The sequence below is a fragment of the Nesoenas mayeri genome (assembly GCF_963082525.1).
Source record: "Nesoenas mayeri genome assembly, chromosome: 2".
Classification (NCBI taxonomy): Eukaryota; Metazoa; Chordata; class Aves; order Columbiformes; family Columbidae; genus Nesoenas; species Nesoenas mayeri.
In genome coordinates this window covers 154,512,935-154,527,133 of record NC_137543.1, presented here as the reverse complement: position 1 = coordinate 154,527,133, position 14,199 = coordinate 154,512,935, and the positions used below count along the sequence as shown (strand labels likewise).

Here is a 14,199-nt window from a genome sequence, read left to right as displayed (position 1 = left end):
CAAATACGCTTTAATACGGCCAAATTCAGTGTCAGCCATACTTCAGTTGTATTTGGTGAAGTAGTGACAGAAGAACAGGTAATAATGCAGTTCTGAAAAACCAGTAGAGATGGGTAAGTGGGCAGATAGCCAAGTATTAGTAGTGTGGATGTCTCAAGAATGATCTCTTCATCTGGAACACCACTGATAGCACTGATCCTGTAGCTAAGGAAGACAAGAAATTAAATAGTAAGTAAGAGAAAGCTTTCTAATCTTGTTAGGCCTTGTAAAAGGGTATTTTATAAGAGGAGATTAAAAGAGTTCATTGCTTAGTTCATTGAAAAAGGCACTGGGAAGATTAATGTAGTTGCTGCCCTGACATGGGATGTAAGTGAGGAGGAAGGAAAGAGTTGGTTAAGCTATAGGACAATATTGAAATGAGAACAATGGGTATGAACGAACTTGAACTGTTGAAGTGGAAATGTTTCTAATCATTGGATAAATCCAGTTATTGACTAACTTTCCAGTGACAACAGCAAAGCTACTATAGCAGGATGAAACATTTCTGGAGCGGGTTGTTGCCTGAGGTAGCAGCGGAGAAAGCTGAGCAGCACAGGGGCCCCTTCTCAGCAGATGTTTCCACCGCGGTGTGGAACACGTCCCATGCTCTGAGTAACACTCCTTGTGGACTTTATCTGTAAAAATATCCTCATCTCAGGGCCAGCGAGTGGCACCAGGTACTGGTCTGTACCCCCTTGACTGGCCAGTCTCCCCAGGGCTGCACCCCAGAGAAAGCCCCTTGGGGGAGGGTGTGAAGTTCAGCTGACTTAATTCTCCAGGATTTAAACACAGTCAGAACTACCTGCTCACAGACATGGTGGAGTATTGATGGGTTCTGTTTGTTTTGTTTTGCTTTTTTTACTGTAGACATAACAAAAGCAAGAACCTTGCAGTTGAAGGATTAAAGTGGGAAGTAAGACATATTTTTAACACCTATTGTAAGTCGGGTTGTCCTGGCTTATCAAGGAAAGTGGTAAATACTCCATCACATTGAGTCTTTACGCCAGGATTGCCTGTCTCTTTAAATAAATGCGCTCTAACTCATCTATGGATTTATTGAGTTAAATACAGGAATCTCTAGACAGAATCCTCTGGCCTGTGTTTTCTGGGAGGTCAGAGTCGCAGATCTTAATGTTCTCTTTTGGCCTTTAAAATCTATGAATCAAGTGAAAATCTGCTCAAAAGCACTGCGAATTTTTAATCTTAATGCATTTTGCTTAGTACTGGAACGGGCTCACATTATGAGGCAGCATGTTACAAAAGTAGTTATTCATGCGTTTAATTCTCTGTCCTCTAAAGATGTGATTTTTACCACAGACTGAAATGCACAGTTATTTAAAAAAACAAATTGCTGACTCCAGATTATAGAAAACCAGACTTTTTCTGAAAGCTTCAGAAGGTGACTCTATCTCAGCTTTTCATTATTTTTTTATCCTCATAGTACTCTAATAATCCCTTCAGATTTGGTTACTACTCATCTTGTAGTAAAGAGTAGAATATGTAGAGGTCAGTAGTGTTTTAATAACAACTACTGTTGATCCTGCTTTATATCTTAATGCATTTATAGTATCTTTGTGGGGCTTTTTTTGTTTTTGTTCTTCCCATTAAAAATTCTTCCATGCTGAAGTATCTTGTTTGTACTTGAAGGAAGGACAAAAGCTTCTTGGCAGAAAAACAAGGTTTAGGCTTTTTGTTGTTGTCTAAGGTGCTGAACGTGTGTAAATTGATTTTCAACAGTATGAATTGTGAATGTTTATCAGTCTGTACATTAAGCTTGTGTCAGAATCTTAATTTTGACTTGGTGGACATTGCTGCAATGTGATCCTGCAGGATTCACGATCACCAACCCATTAGGGAGGAGCGTAGCCAATCAAGCCCAGCTTTCCTCTTCCAGGGCACTTATTAACAGCAGGGAAGGCAGGAGCAAGCTTGCCGAAGGGAAGCTTTTCACCCCAATTTCTGACTTGCAGTGGTGAATATCGTATATCACTCTTTTTTTTCCTATAAAAGAGCTCTGACTTTGCCAAATCTGCTTTCTGGTAATAAACCATGGGACCATGTGGTCAGCTGCATTAGCAGCTGGAGGTCTAGGTATAAAAACTGGGTGCCATAGAACGTGCTCTTATGATTAAACGGTGGTTATCCTTGTGTGTATTTAGCAAAGTTCAAATATATACATCACTTACTAGAATGTGTTGCAGTCCAATGTTACAGTTACAGCACACAGAATTAAAGTTAGTCAAGGTGATGGAAATTGTTGTGTCCATAGGTGGTTGAGCTGAAGCCGGGTGGAAAAGACATTCCTGTTACCAGCGCGAACCGAATCGCCTACATCCACCTGGTGGCCGACTACAGGTTAAACAAGCAAATCCGACAGCATTGCCTCGCTTTTCGTCAGGGACTGGCCAATGTCGTGAATCTCGAATGGCTTCGAATGTTTGATCAACAGGAAATACAGGTACTTCTACTTAAAAGTGCAGAAAAAGAATGGCTTAATGCAGAAATAAATGCCAATTTTTGACTGTAATGGAACTGTCTGGTTTCCTTCACTATTAGGTTCTCATTTCTGGTGCCCAGGTTCCTATTAGTTTGGATGACCTCAAATCTTTCACAAACTATTCAGGTAAGTATGTTTTACTTAAATAAGTGTTTTATGACTGACTCAGGAATAAATAAACTTGCTTTTTATCCTAGTTTTTTTAAAAAAAAAAACTGTAAACTTTGGCCAAATTCTCTAGACAGGCCTGAATTTCAGAAGATTGGGTAAAATTATGACCTATTTTTATAAATGCTGGAGATGTAGTTATGTAATTGATTTTATTAATACACTTGAATTATCTGGCATTTGATTCCTTTTCCTAAATGGATATGACTCGATGTTGTGTCTGGTTGCCCTGAAAGCAAGCCTGCAAATTACTTTGGGATGGTTGTTTCTACCACGGCATTCAAACACTCAGCATTTATCAGACAGCCTGAAGAGAGAGCTCATATTTTTTCCTTGTGAGAAATGCAAGGTATCTTACTTCATTTTTCCCTGCATTTATCATTAATGTAATCAAAAAGTAGCTACCGTATCATCAGTTCACATCGGTGCTTACCTCAAAGGACGATGATCCATTAAATAACACCCTGAGTCTTGCAGATTTTGCAGTGTCTTAGAATAAAAGTTACTTAGAATAAAAGTCTTAGAATAAAAGTTACTAAGTAAATGCTAAAGTAAATAAAATTAATTTAAAATAAACAAATAGAATTCCGTGAAGAAAACTGCAGTTAAGCTGAGGGAGATAATAGCCATAGGTGAACAAGTGAGAAACTCAAAATGTGGTGATCAAAGAGCTCAATAGATACTGAAAGTCAGCAGTGTATGCCTACTGGTTCTCATATTGTCCCTAAGCCTTTCAAGACAGATGCTCGCTTTTCTGAAGAATTCATTTCTTATGTAAAACTATTCTACCTATAAATAATTTAAATATCATTATAGGTGGCTACACAGCAGACCATCCTGTAATTAAAATATTCTGGAGAGTTGTAGAAAGCTTCACTGATGAAGATAAACGCAAACTGCTCAAGTTTGTAACAAGCTGCTCTCGACCGCCTCTTCTGGGATTTAAGGTATGTGTATGTATATGTGTGTGTGTATATATATATGTATATAAGTCTCATATATATATATGTATATATGTATTTAAGCATCTTAACTTCCTGTTGAGTTTCTGTAAATACTACAGATTATGATACAGACTTTTGTTGTCTGTAGGAATTTCTATTTTGAGAAGAATGTTCCTCTGTGACTATGGAAGCAGCTTCAATGTTTGCCCTTGTGTATGATGAGTAGTTTTAAAATATTTAATGACAGGTTGCTCTATTGTTTTCTACTGAACTGCAAAGTTTGATAAGCCTAAAACCAGGTTGATTAGAGTGCTTTGTCGTGGGAGATCCTCGCTGACATTTCGTGTTACTGTACAGAAACGATATTGCTACCAGTTTCAAGGAACAGGTTGAGTTAAGAATAATTTAAATCAGGCAAAAGAGGATTTAGGATGTAAAAGTAGCTATTAAATTTGAACCTCTTAATTTAAGCATCTGAAGTGGCAGATATATTTTGTTTCTTTCTAATTACCACTTATCTGCTTATAGGGTCACAGCCCATTACCCTTTGTATCTAAATATTTTGCTGCTGTCTTTAGATGGCTATTTACAGTAAAGCTTAAGTATGAAGAAAACTTTTGTCTAGAGCTTAAAAAAAATGAAAGAGAGGCCGAGACAAGTTGAAGACATTTTGAAACTAAATTCTGGGCACGTTTTACCCTTGAGTTACAGCTGGGCTGCAAACTTCTAAGAACTGGCCATGGACTTCATGTCCTCTAACATGTGGGAACATTTCATGTTTTTCTGTAATAAATAAAAGATTGCTTCACAGCAAACTCCATCAGCTTTATTACAGTGGTCAACAGCATGTTTACTGTTGTACTGTTTAGTACAATTAATACAAAGATGGGCTAATGTGGAACAACTATAGGCATTGCGTCATCCAGTTCCTTACAAGTAAGAATAGGATTTGTTGCTAAAAAAATTTGAGTACATGTCCTTTGGAAATTGTCACGTTATAAGGTACTGTAGTACAACATTCAATTAGCAGTGGATAGCGATTAATTTCCTACATCTATTAGGTAAAATAGATAGATGAATTCATAAGGAATGAATGCAGGTATTGTGTAAGTCCTGAAGGTTTATAGGTTTATTAGCTGTTTTGTAAAATGAATGAACATTTTCTCATTATAGAAATACTTCAGGGACAGACACTAACGTTTTATGTAGGGACAAGGAATTCAGATATTTTTATTTGAATCATATTGTGAAAGTTCATTCTGGTGGAGTGTGTTTCTTTGTGTGGGTTTTGTGTGTGTATGTGTGTGTGTTTAATCAGCATTAAAACAAACAAACAACAAACTTGACCCTTTCCTGTGATGTGTCCTGGGGTGACACATGTTAAACGTATTACAAGTAAAAAATGGCACAAAACCTGCCACCTTCTTCACACACAACTTAGATGTTTGTAGCACTTATTACTGTTTTTCTCTTACTGAATGAAACAAAATTCGTTTTAGAATTTTCAAACTTTGATGATTTACTTTTTTCATAAATAGTTTTCCTCTGGAAAACAAGCAAGAAGCTGCTCCAGTATTGAAATTGCAGCGGTCTCAGACACAGACCTCTGACACTTCAATGATTTAAAATATAGAAAGGCATATGTGGGCTGTCATACAGTAGTATGTGGACCAGTTGCAAGAGCTGTGTGGAGCTGTTAGCAAGTGGATGGGCAACATATCCTCTGGCCTCGGGATCTATAATCTATAGGTCAGCTACGCTCCTTTTATAGGCACTGAGGAGAGGATTTGGCACTTTCTGTTGGTAATTTGTCTTGACTGTTCCACATGTCTGTTTCAGGATGAAACAAATAATGTCTTAGATGCCACAAAACATACCAACTAGATCCCCTTTAATAGTCAAGAGTGTCTGGGGTGACTAGATTTGGATATGGAGACAACAGATAGGATTCATGTGATTAAACAGCCTTCTCTGGCGTATTAATTGATTGATTTGTGTGGTTGGTTATTTGAAAGCCTGCAGGCATTTCTCTTAAACTTGCCAAGTCTGTGTGAATATCATTGTACAGTGCTCAATCCACAAACAGGATTTTATAGGACAGTGGGAAAAACGGTGGGATGAGATCAAGATAGAGCAGTGCATATCAGTCACGTAATGAAGGGAGAATTGGGAAACAATTTTGTGGAAACAAGAGAAACAGAAGTCTCCATTTGTTGTCATCCTTTTTAATTACAAGGGGAGAGGAAGAGATGCAGATGCAGTTACCCAGCTCTGAGGTAGCCAGTGTGACACTTGAAGAGATGGAGGAAGTGAATCAAAAGTCTAAAAATATCAAAGCTGATGGTGGCACATTAGAAAGAAGCCAAACGTGGGAAGCTGAAGTTTGTGTGCGTGCTTGGGAGATGGGCCACAACCTGCCTTTAATGTACTTGGCTAGGAAAAAATGGAAGTAAAACAGTCATCAAATTTTCAGCATGACAGCATGTCGAGGGTTAAGATTGCGGGGTGACAATAAAACCCTGGCAGATGTATTGTTAACCTCCTCTCCACCCCCACTTCCCCCTTTTTGCCCCTCCCTCTCCCCCCTTCCCACTCAGGACAGGCGATCGGGAGGGGAAGAAGGACAGAGAGAAGAGAGTTGGAAAAATTAACAGTGTTTTACTAATGCTACTAATAAGAATAGAGAAAATAATACAAAATATACAAAACCAATCTTGAAAGTCTCAGCAACTGCAGAGCCGGCACCCAAAGTCCTGGATTAGACTCTGCAGCCAACAGGAGCTGGATTCAGTCTGTCACTGGCCTCAGTTCGCAGGGACGACTAGCAAGGTCCTCTCCTAATGTCGGCCATAAGCAGAAGGGAAAAAGCAAAGGCAAAAAGGAAAAAAAGGACGAGACCCTTGTGATCTCCCACTTTTATATGAAGTATTCACGTGAATGGAATGTTATACACAGTTGGTCAGTTTCTTGGTCACTTGTTTCTTGTCGCCCCTCTCATGAGATGTCCATCCATGCTTATCAGTAAATTTGCATTCCATTGCTAGGTTTACCAAAACATGTGTCTGGTTCTCCAGGAAAATGCAGTTAGTATGAAGGCTTTAGCTGACAGGCAAATTCACTAAAAGAGAAACTTGTTTTTAACAAAACCAGGACACAGCAATAAGTGAAAAGATTAATTCACTGTACAACGAACTTGCGAGCTCAACCCCACGTCACGGCTGCTGTGCCGGGCAGCACGGAGAGGGCGGGAGGTCGGGACTTGCCTGGTGCTTGCAGTTGTGTCTTGTTAACACGGATTTACCAACAAACCAGGGTTCTGCTGGGAAACATTTGCTGGACAAGACAGTAGGTAACTGGTAGTGCCATCAGCAGTAATGTCTTGGTAGCCTGTGACACTTGGTGTTGCTCTGAAGAGCGTGAAGCTGCAGGAGTGCTGAGTGTGGCCGGACAAATAACTAACTGTCTGAATATATTTGTTGATGGCAGACATTAACACAACCTGTCTTCAAAATTAGCTCCTATTTTTAATACATGTACTGTATTTTTCTGAGAGGAAAACAATTTCTGGTTCTCACTCTGAAATCGTCAGTGTGCTTTATGTTGTGAAACCTTCACCTTTTCTTAAAGTTAGTGTGTGTTAATTTAAGATAAAATATGAATGTCAAGACATCTTATAGATAACCTAGCCTAGCTTTGCATAGTTTAAAAATTTTAAACTCTTACTGCCAGATTCAGACTCAGAATAACATTTGCTAAAGCTAATTAAAGTTTAATAAGTTTAATAAATGTGATTGTTACGGACAAAAAAAAAATCATTAAAGCGTGGTTGAAAATTGTTAAGTTCCAATCAGGTCACATAATAAATTGATGATACTTTTCACTTCCAAACTATTGCAGTTTCCCGCTGTACAGTATTTAATTATGCAACAAATGATGCCCTTGGCATGACATTTCAATTTAGAACTTCATTTTTCCATTTTTAAAGCTAAAGTGGGGGAATTCAATTAGCATTTTGAAAGGAACACTAAAAATGCAGCATTTTAGCCATGAAATACTTTTAAGGCCTCCATTTGAACAATAATTTAGCTTAGAATCTCATTGACCTTTTGCCTTTGGAGCTGGGATTTTTTTTTCCAGTTTCTAAAATCAGAGCTGTTTTACTTCAGGGAGGCATTTGCTGGCAAGAAAGTATTAATTTTATCAAAAGCAGTGCTTTGGAAGTAACAAATAAATACATGTTTCACTGCACTCCTTCTCAGAAGGAAAAAAAATATCAGATGTTATTAAAACAGTTAAATATTACCTACGATATGTCTTAGAAGCTTGTACCTGAGATCAATAGTTATCACATCAGAATAATGAGGGTTTGACAAGTTTATGTCGTTAGAGACTCACTATGCACATCACTAGCATCCCAATAACAGCTGAGTGACTTTCTAATCACTCTGTCAAGAAACACCGAGTGTAATTACTTTATTTAAAGTTAGATTTTTATTTGGAGGATACAAAGTACCTCTTGATTCAGAGTTCTAGACCATGGTAGTGTAAATCGGGCTTAATCTTGCACATGAACAGATCCACTGAAGTTGTTAGTACCCTTCATCTTGAAATTCATAAGTTGTAACCTTGCTGGAAGGTTAATTTAGACAGAAATCCCTTTAGGACAAGAAATGCCTTCAGTGTTGTATCGGACACTTGGTTCTAACAAAGAAAATATCATTGTGTATTGTGATGAGTAGAAGGAAAATGATGGCTTGATACTCATCAGCTTGAAGAATTTATTTTATGTATCTGGGATATGCTGACAAACTAAAGCTCTAGAAGGAAAGCACTGAAAATGTAAGTTTTGGTCATTATTTATTTTGATTGTTTTTGTGATGTCACAGAAAGAAATTGACTTAGTAGTAAAAATTTATTAAGTTTATTCTTTGATCTGGTCACTCATTCATCTCCTTTCTCCTCAGAACATCACTGCTCATGTAGAATTTATGCATCTAATTGGAATACTTTAAAACTCCTTTAAACTCTAACACAAGAATGTTGTGACTGCTGTAGCACATTGCTCTTGTTATGATTTTTGTGTATACAGAAACGATGTTCTGTGTCTGAAAGGAAAAAACGAAGTATAATTCTCAGAAGAAGCTGGTTCAATATACAATGACAAATATCATGTGTCATTCGAACAGGACAGAATGTCCTTTCCCATTTACCTCCGCTCTTGCTAGCGGTCTGTTCTTCCCTGTGTTTGGCATGTATTTCACTGCCAGAAAACCGCAGCGTGACAGAACACGGCATTTTCCTGTTCCTACAGAATCCGCAGCAGCCACCAGCGTTTGGGAGCCTTTGCAAGGAGAGGCCAAAGTTGTGAATCCCAGTTGTTTCTCCCAAATAAAACAAAACATTTATGACATCCAGCTGTGCTACTTTTTCCATATTGTGTTTCACTGGTTTTTCAGCATCATCCGTTTGCAGGATAGAGTGTATGAACAATAACAAATTATTTTTTTCCTTAGAAGCAGGTAAATGGCTTTGTGTTTTGCAGATTAACGGATCTTGGTGGAGATGAGGTAGAGGGAGGGGATACGCAATTCGGGAGTGCTTTTGGGCCCACCAGGAACACAAATAAATGCCATTTCAGATTTTAATTTGATGGTTTATTTCCTAGAACTCCGTGCCAGCTGTTACAGGGTATGTTTTAGCTTGCATGTGTTTTTTGATTTGTTTTTGTTTTCCTGTTGTGTCTTTCAGGAGTTATATCCTGCATTTTGCATTCACAATGGAGGCTCTGATTTGGACAGGCTACCTACTGCCAGTACCTGCATGAACTTGCTGAAGCTTCCTGAGTTTTATGATGAGAACCTGATGCGAAGCAAACTTCTTTATGCCATTGAATGTGCTGCTGGATTTGAACTCAGCTGAGTAGAACCGATGCTTGTTTGGATGATCTGCAGAGGAACTAACCAGTGCCTACTCTATAAGCAGCACCCGTACCCGAGCAGTTTTAAGGGAATTCTCTCTAGATTTCTGCAGCTCTTGTGTCTTATCAAATGCCCTCAAATAGGTTTCATTTTTAAACACAGTTTCTTATTTAGCTTTCATTAATTAATAATACATTGACACTGCTTTATGATTCAAAACGATGAATGCTGTGTGCAGTGTGGCTGTTTCTGTGTTTTATGCGAAGAAAGAGCACATTTAAAGAGCAATGACATCTCAGTGAGATTAACCAAAGATGAAGCTTTGGCTTTGTGCTGTTCAAACGTAAATAAGTTCACAAACCGGCAATAAAGTTGTGTATCATGCAGCACATTGGGATGAGACAGGGCTAACATCCTGTAATTAATCTTTTAGATGGAAGCGAAGCAGATGTTTGCAGATATCCCAGAACTGAGAGGATGAAAATGCTCATTACCAATAACGTAACATCTTGATTTATGTTGTAGAATTGTTTACAAACCATAGTTGTTGCAGAATGGATCTTGGTTTATACTACCTTCCCTCAAGATGGTAGGCACGGAGATAAAACATTTATAGTGTTCTATTTGTGTTTTCTGAAATACTTTGGAGGAATCGGATTCGCGTTATTTTAAGTTCAACCTTTGGCTGTGTCATCACTTGAACACTGTCGTAAATGGATGTGACTATCCATGTTTTCTCTGTTCTGTTTCTGTCTTTTGTGCCTGTACAGATTTCTTTTTTTAAATGTATCAGATTCCTATTGCATAAACAGTACATACAGAAGTCATCACTTTGGAAAAATATACATGTAACAACTATTAAAATTATTTGAACCAAAGTTATCAGGCTTTATCTTTTATATTTGAAGCCTGTGGTGTTCACATTCCTTTTCCCTGTCAGTTCTTTCCACCTTAAATACCGTATCTGTGCTGTAGACGCTAGTCAAATTCAGTATTTTTTGATGATTAAACAGCGTTTTATATCCATCTGCCAGCAGTATTTCTGCTAAGAAAAGTAGGTGGGAATATGCTGCTTAATGTAATTTGACATCTGGGGAAAAAATTTGCTTTCATATGGAAGGAACTGATCCTCTATTAGTAGGCACATTGTTGGGTATTCGTATGCAAACTGCAGTCGGTTTGAAAAAGGAATTACAGTTCAAACTGTAAGATTCATCAGTGCATCCCTCTGAACTTTAGGTTTTTCTTTTACATCAAAATTTACAATCAAATTTGTATTCATCTCTTATGCAAAAAAATACTTTGCTGTTACTGGAAACTGTTGGATTTCATATTTAATAAGCAGTAACCAGCAATATCCTTTTAAATGTGGGAAAACGGAGTGATTTTAAGATGTTTACTAGTAACCATATAAAAATGTATAATTTCTTAATTTGGGTAATAAATGAAGAGTTAAAATGCTATTTGTAGTCTTGATGTACAGAAATAAAATGATTGGTTTTCTTTTGGTTTTGCTTTAGGCTTTTTATTTATGTTAAATGTTAACATACCCAACCTATTCTTTATCCCCAAATCCTTTTCTTGTATATTTTTCTACATAAATTGTGGAACTTGTAAAGAAGCTGAAAGAGATCAGTGCTAGTGGAACTGCCTCCTTGTAATTGCAAGACTCGAACACATCATTTAGATAGCATTATTTATTTTAGAACCTAACGCTTTAAATATTTTGAAATTATTTTTCAATTGCATTATTTTGCTACATTGGGTAGTGTTGTTATCTGTATTTTGTAAAAGTAAATTTAAATTTTCTATTAAATATGCATATTTTGAAGACTGTGTGGGAGTCATGCCAAGCAATCATGACCGGTAACGTTCGCTTTGTGCTTTTGGAAGAGGAGCTGCCAAATTACCATGAGTGCAGGTTCAACAGGGAGGGCAGGGTGAGTTACACACAGGTGTAGTCGTGTAATTGCAAGAACCGCGCAGTGGCAGAAAACGTCCGTAGAGAATTGTGAGTTGGCTGAAAATACTTTTCATTTCTTCTGTGTGTAGTACTCGGTGGTCTCGTTTTGTATATTCTGTACATGAAGTGTGAAATTCTGACACCCAGCAGTGGGACTGCAGCCCAGATTTCACTCTGGTGCAATAGCTTGTGCCACCGTCAGCGTCCAGAGCGCGGTCGGAAGAGGGTCGGGCGTCCCCGTGTCACCCACCGCTGTCAGTCCCGCCTGTCGGCTGCTTTTGTGGCGTCAGGATGAAGCGCGAGTCCCTGCTTTTCTCTGACCTGTTGCTGGATATTTTATGGAACGGGAGATAAAGGTATGAGAAATAATCTAGGGGTAGTTAAGTCAGGTACTGAGAGGGGCTACGTGGTCTAAATGGTCTCTTGTAGCTCTTACATAGCAAGAATTGTTTATATACAAAAATTGATTTTTCTGGTTTTTAAAACAAGAGCAAACTCTCTCCCAGTTGTGATACTCGCAGAGTTTAGGTGGGCAGAGGCAGGAAGCATTTTGCATGCCAGTAACCTGAAATACTATTGTAGATTTTGATCATCAGAACTGTGGCAGTAATAATTAAGGGTCTGGAATTTTCCATGCAATACAACCCTTCCTTAAAGTCACTTTCTGTACTTCAGTGCTTTGTCCTCCTAGTTCAGTACTTGCTGTTTTAAAAACAACAGCATTTTCTGTTTGCTTTTTGTTTCGTTAATTTTGTGAACTGTTTCAAAACCAGTGTTGTCAAGGTTTATCGCTAAGATGGAAGAGGTCACAAATTCTTCATCTCTCCTATGAGAATTTTTCCCTATATGGGTTTATTCCTACTAGCTGGATTTAAAAGAGAACAAACAAACACACACCAGAAATTATTTGTTCCTTGTTCCTTAATCTCAGTTGTCTTCCATCATGGTCCTGAAAGCCGGACTTGTATACATTTCACAAAACTCGCTTGTGATTTCTAGGGAGAGTTCATGTCTACAAAAGAGGAAAGATTTAGCTCCAGTTTCACGTGTAAACCCTAGCCTGACACAAGTTTGATTTTAGCAGCTAGGATATCTGCAGTAATTTTCATGTGGGGTGCTCCATAATTTAAAACTAAGAGCTTCCTGATGCTATTAGTAGACACATGGACAGGTTTGCACTCAAGTAGTCTGGCACAAACATCCTGATTTGGTCTGTAAAGGGGTTTGGAATTCAGATAAAATACTTGAGTGCGTGCAGGGAGCTCGTGCTAGATTTCCATTTAACCAAAACCTCTGTTCAATGCCAGTGAGACAGCACATACTCTTTCCACCCCTGAAAAACAGTACAGCACAGAAACAAAAAGGGAAAAGCAAGAGAGCTGTTTTTCTTGGAATGTTGTGTTGGAGCTGTGATTTTTTTTTGTATTTATGATTATATGCAAAACTTTAAAACATTTGCTCACCTGAATCTGTGTTAATAATGGTTTGTGATGTAAATGCTTGTTACTATTTTTTTTTTCATGATGCTTTTACCTGTCAGTGAAGAAGAGCAGGAATGAACGTGGTCTGTAAAACTGATCAGGATATCTATATTTTTATTGACTTCTGCTTTTGTGAATAAAATAATTTGAGTTTTCTTGAAATGTTGTAGAAACACTCTTTTCTTCCATTGTTTTCAGTACATTTATATTATCTTGCTACAGATTGATAGTGCTGGATAGCTTCTAAAAGGGAAGCTAATATTGACTTTGGTCTTGAAGTTACTGCTGCTTCAGGGTGATTTGCAACTTCAGTTTTCAAGCTCCGAAGCTCTTGCTGTCAGTCAAACCGCGGCTCTAAGGTTTGACTTGTTTTCAATGTCTTTCAAACAATGTAGCTGAGGTGACTGATGTGCTTCGAGAAACTTCTTCAGAATCTTTGGGAAGAACAAGTCTCCCTCCTTGGATAAAAATATGAGAAGCTGTAATTCATAGTGAAGAATGCTGCTCTGTCAGCAAATGTACAAAGCCACCTATTTCAGCTTCTTCTGGAATTTTAGCACAGATGTGGGTGCTTCTGAAGGTGTAATTTAATTTTTATCTCATTTGATAATTTCAATTTCTATTATTTTCATATAGCATTTATGAAGTTACTATTGTGCATGTTTATTTTGGAATACTTACAAATAGCATCATATATTCCTGAGTTATATACCACTAAAATGTGGTAAACAGAAAATTACAGAAAACTCCTGTAGGATACTTCATAATTTATAGCACAAATAGAACTCAATTGCCCAGATATCTTGCCTGGTTTTCAGTACGTGTCTGGAAAGCTCACGGTTTCTGACACATAGACAACACAAGGCAAAAAGTGATGATGAATCCTGTTGAATCCATTTCTGAGAACACGGAGTGGCTGAGGGCAGCAGGAATGGCTGGAGATCACTGAGTCCAACCCTCTGCCTGCTCAGGCTTAAACACAATTTCTTCCGCTCCAGTTTGTGCCCGTTGCCTGTTGTCCTGACACCGGGCACCTACCAGGAGGAATCTCAGCCTTCTCCAGGCTGAACAGCCCCAGGTCTCTCAGTGTCTTCCGCTGTGGTCACTGACCCTCCTTCTGTACCTTCCTCCCTGCGTTTGTACCTTGAATTCCGAGAACTACCCCACTACCACTTTTGTACCTTGCACA

General features: G+C 38.2%; 1 protein-coding gene across 2 annotated transcripts in view; it reads left to right on the top strand.

Moving 5' to 3' along the window:
* UBE3C (ubiquitin protein ligase E3C) overlaps window positions 1-13,166 on the top strand; it is a 79,777-nt gene extending 66,611 nt beyond the window's left edge. The window contains exons 20-23 of one of the 2 annotated variants that reach the window (XM_080338975.1): window positions 2,309-2,497; window positions 2,596-2,662; window positions 3,521-3,651; window positions 9,397-13,166. In XM_080338975.1, the coding sequence (XP_080195101.1) occupies window positions 2,309-2,497; window positions 2,596-2,662; window positions 3,521-3,651; window positions 9,397-9,567 (558 nt within the window). In that variant the 3' untranslated portion in view covers window positions 9,568-13,166. Of the gene's footprint in view, window positions 1-2,308; window positions 2,498-2,595; window positions 2,663-3,520; window positions 3,652-8,387; window positions 8,489-9,396 lie in introns of those variants that run through there. The other variant, XM_080338976.1, reaches the window with a different exon arrangement.
* The last annotated feature ends 1,033 nt before the right edge of the window (window positions 13,167-14,199 follow it).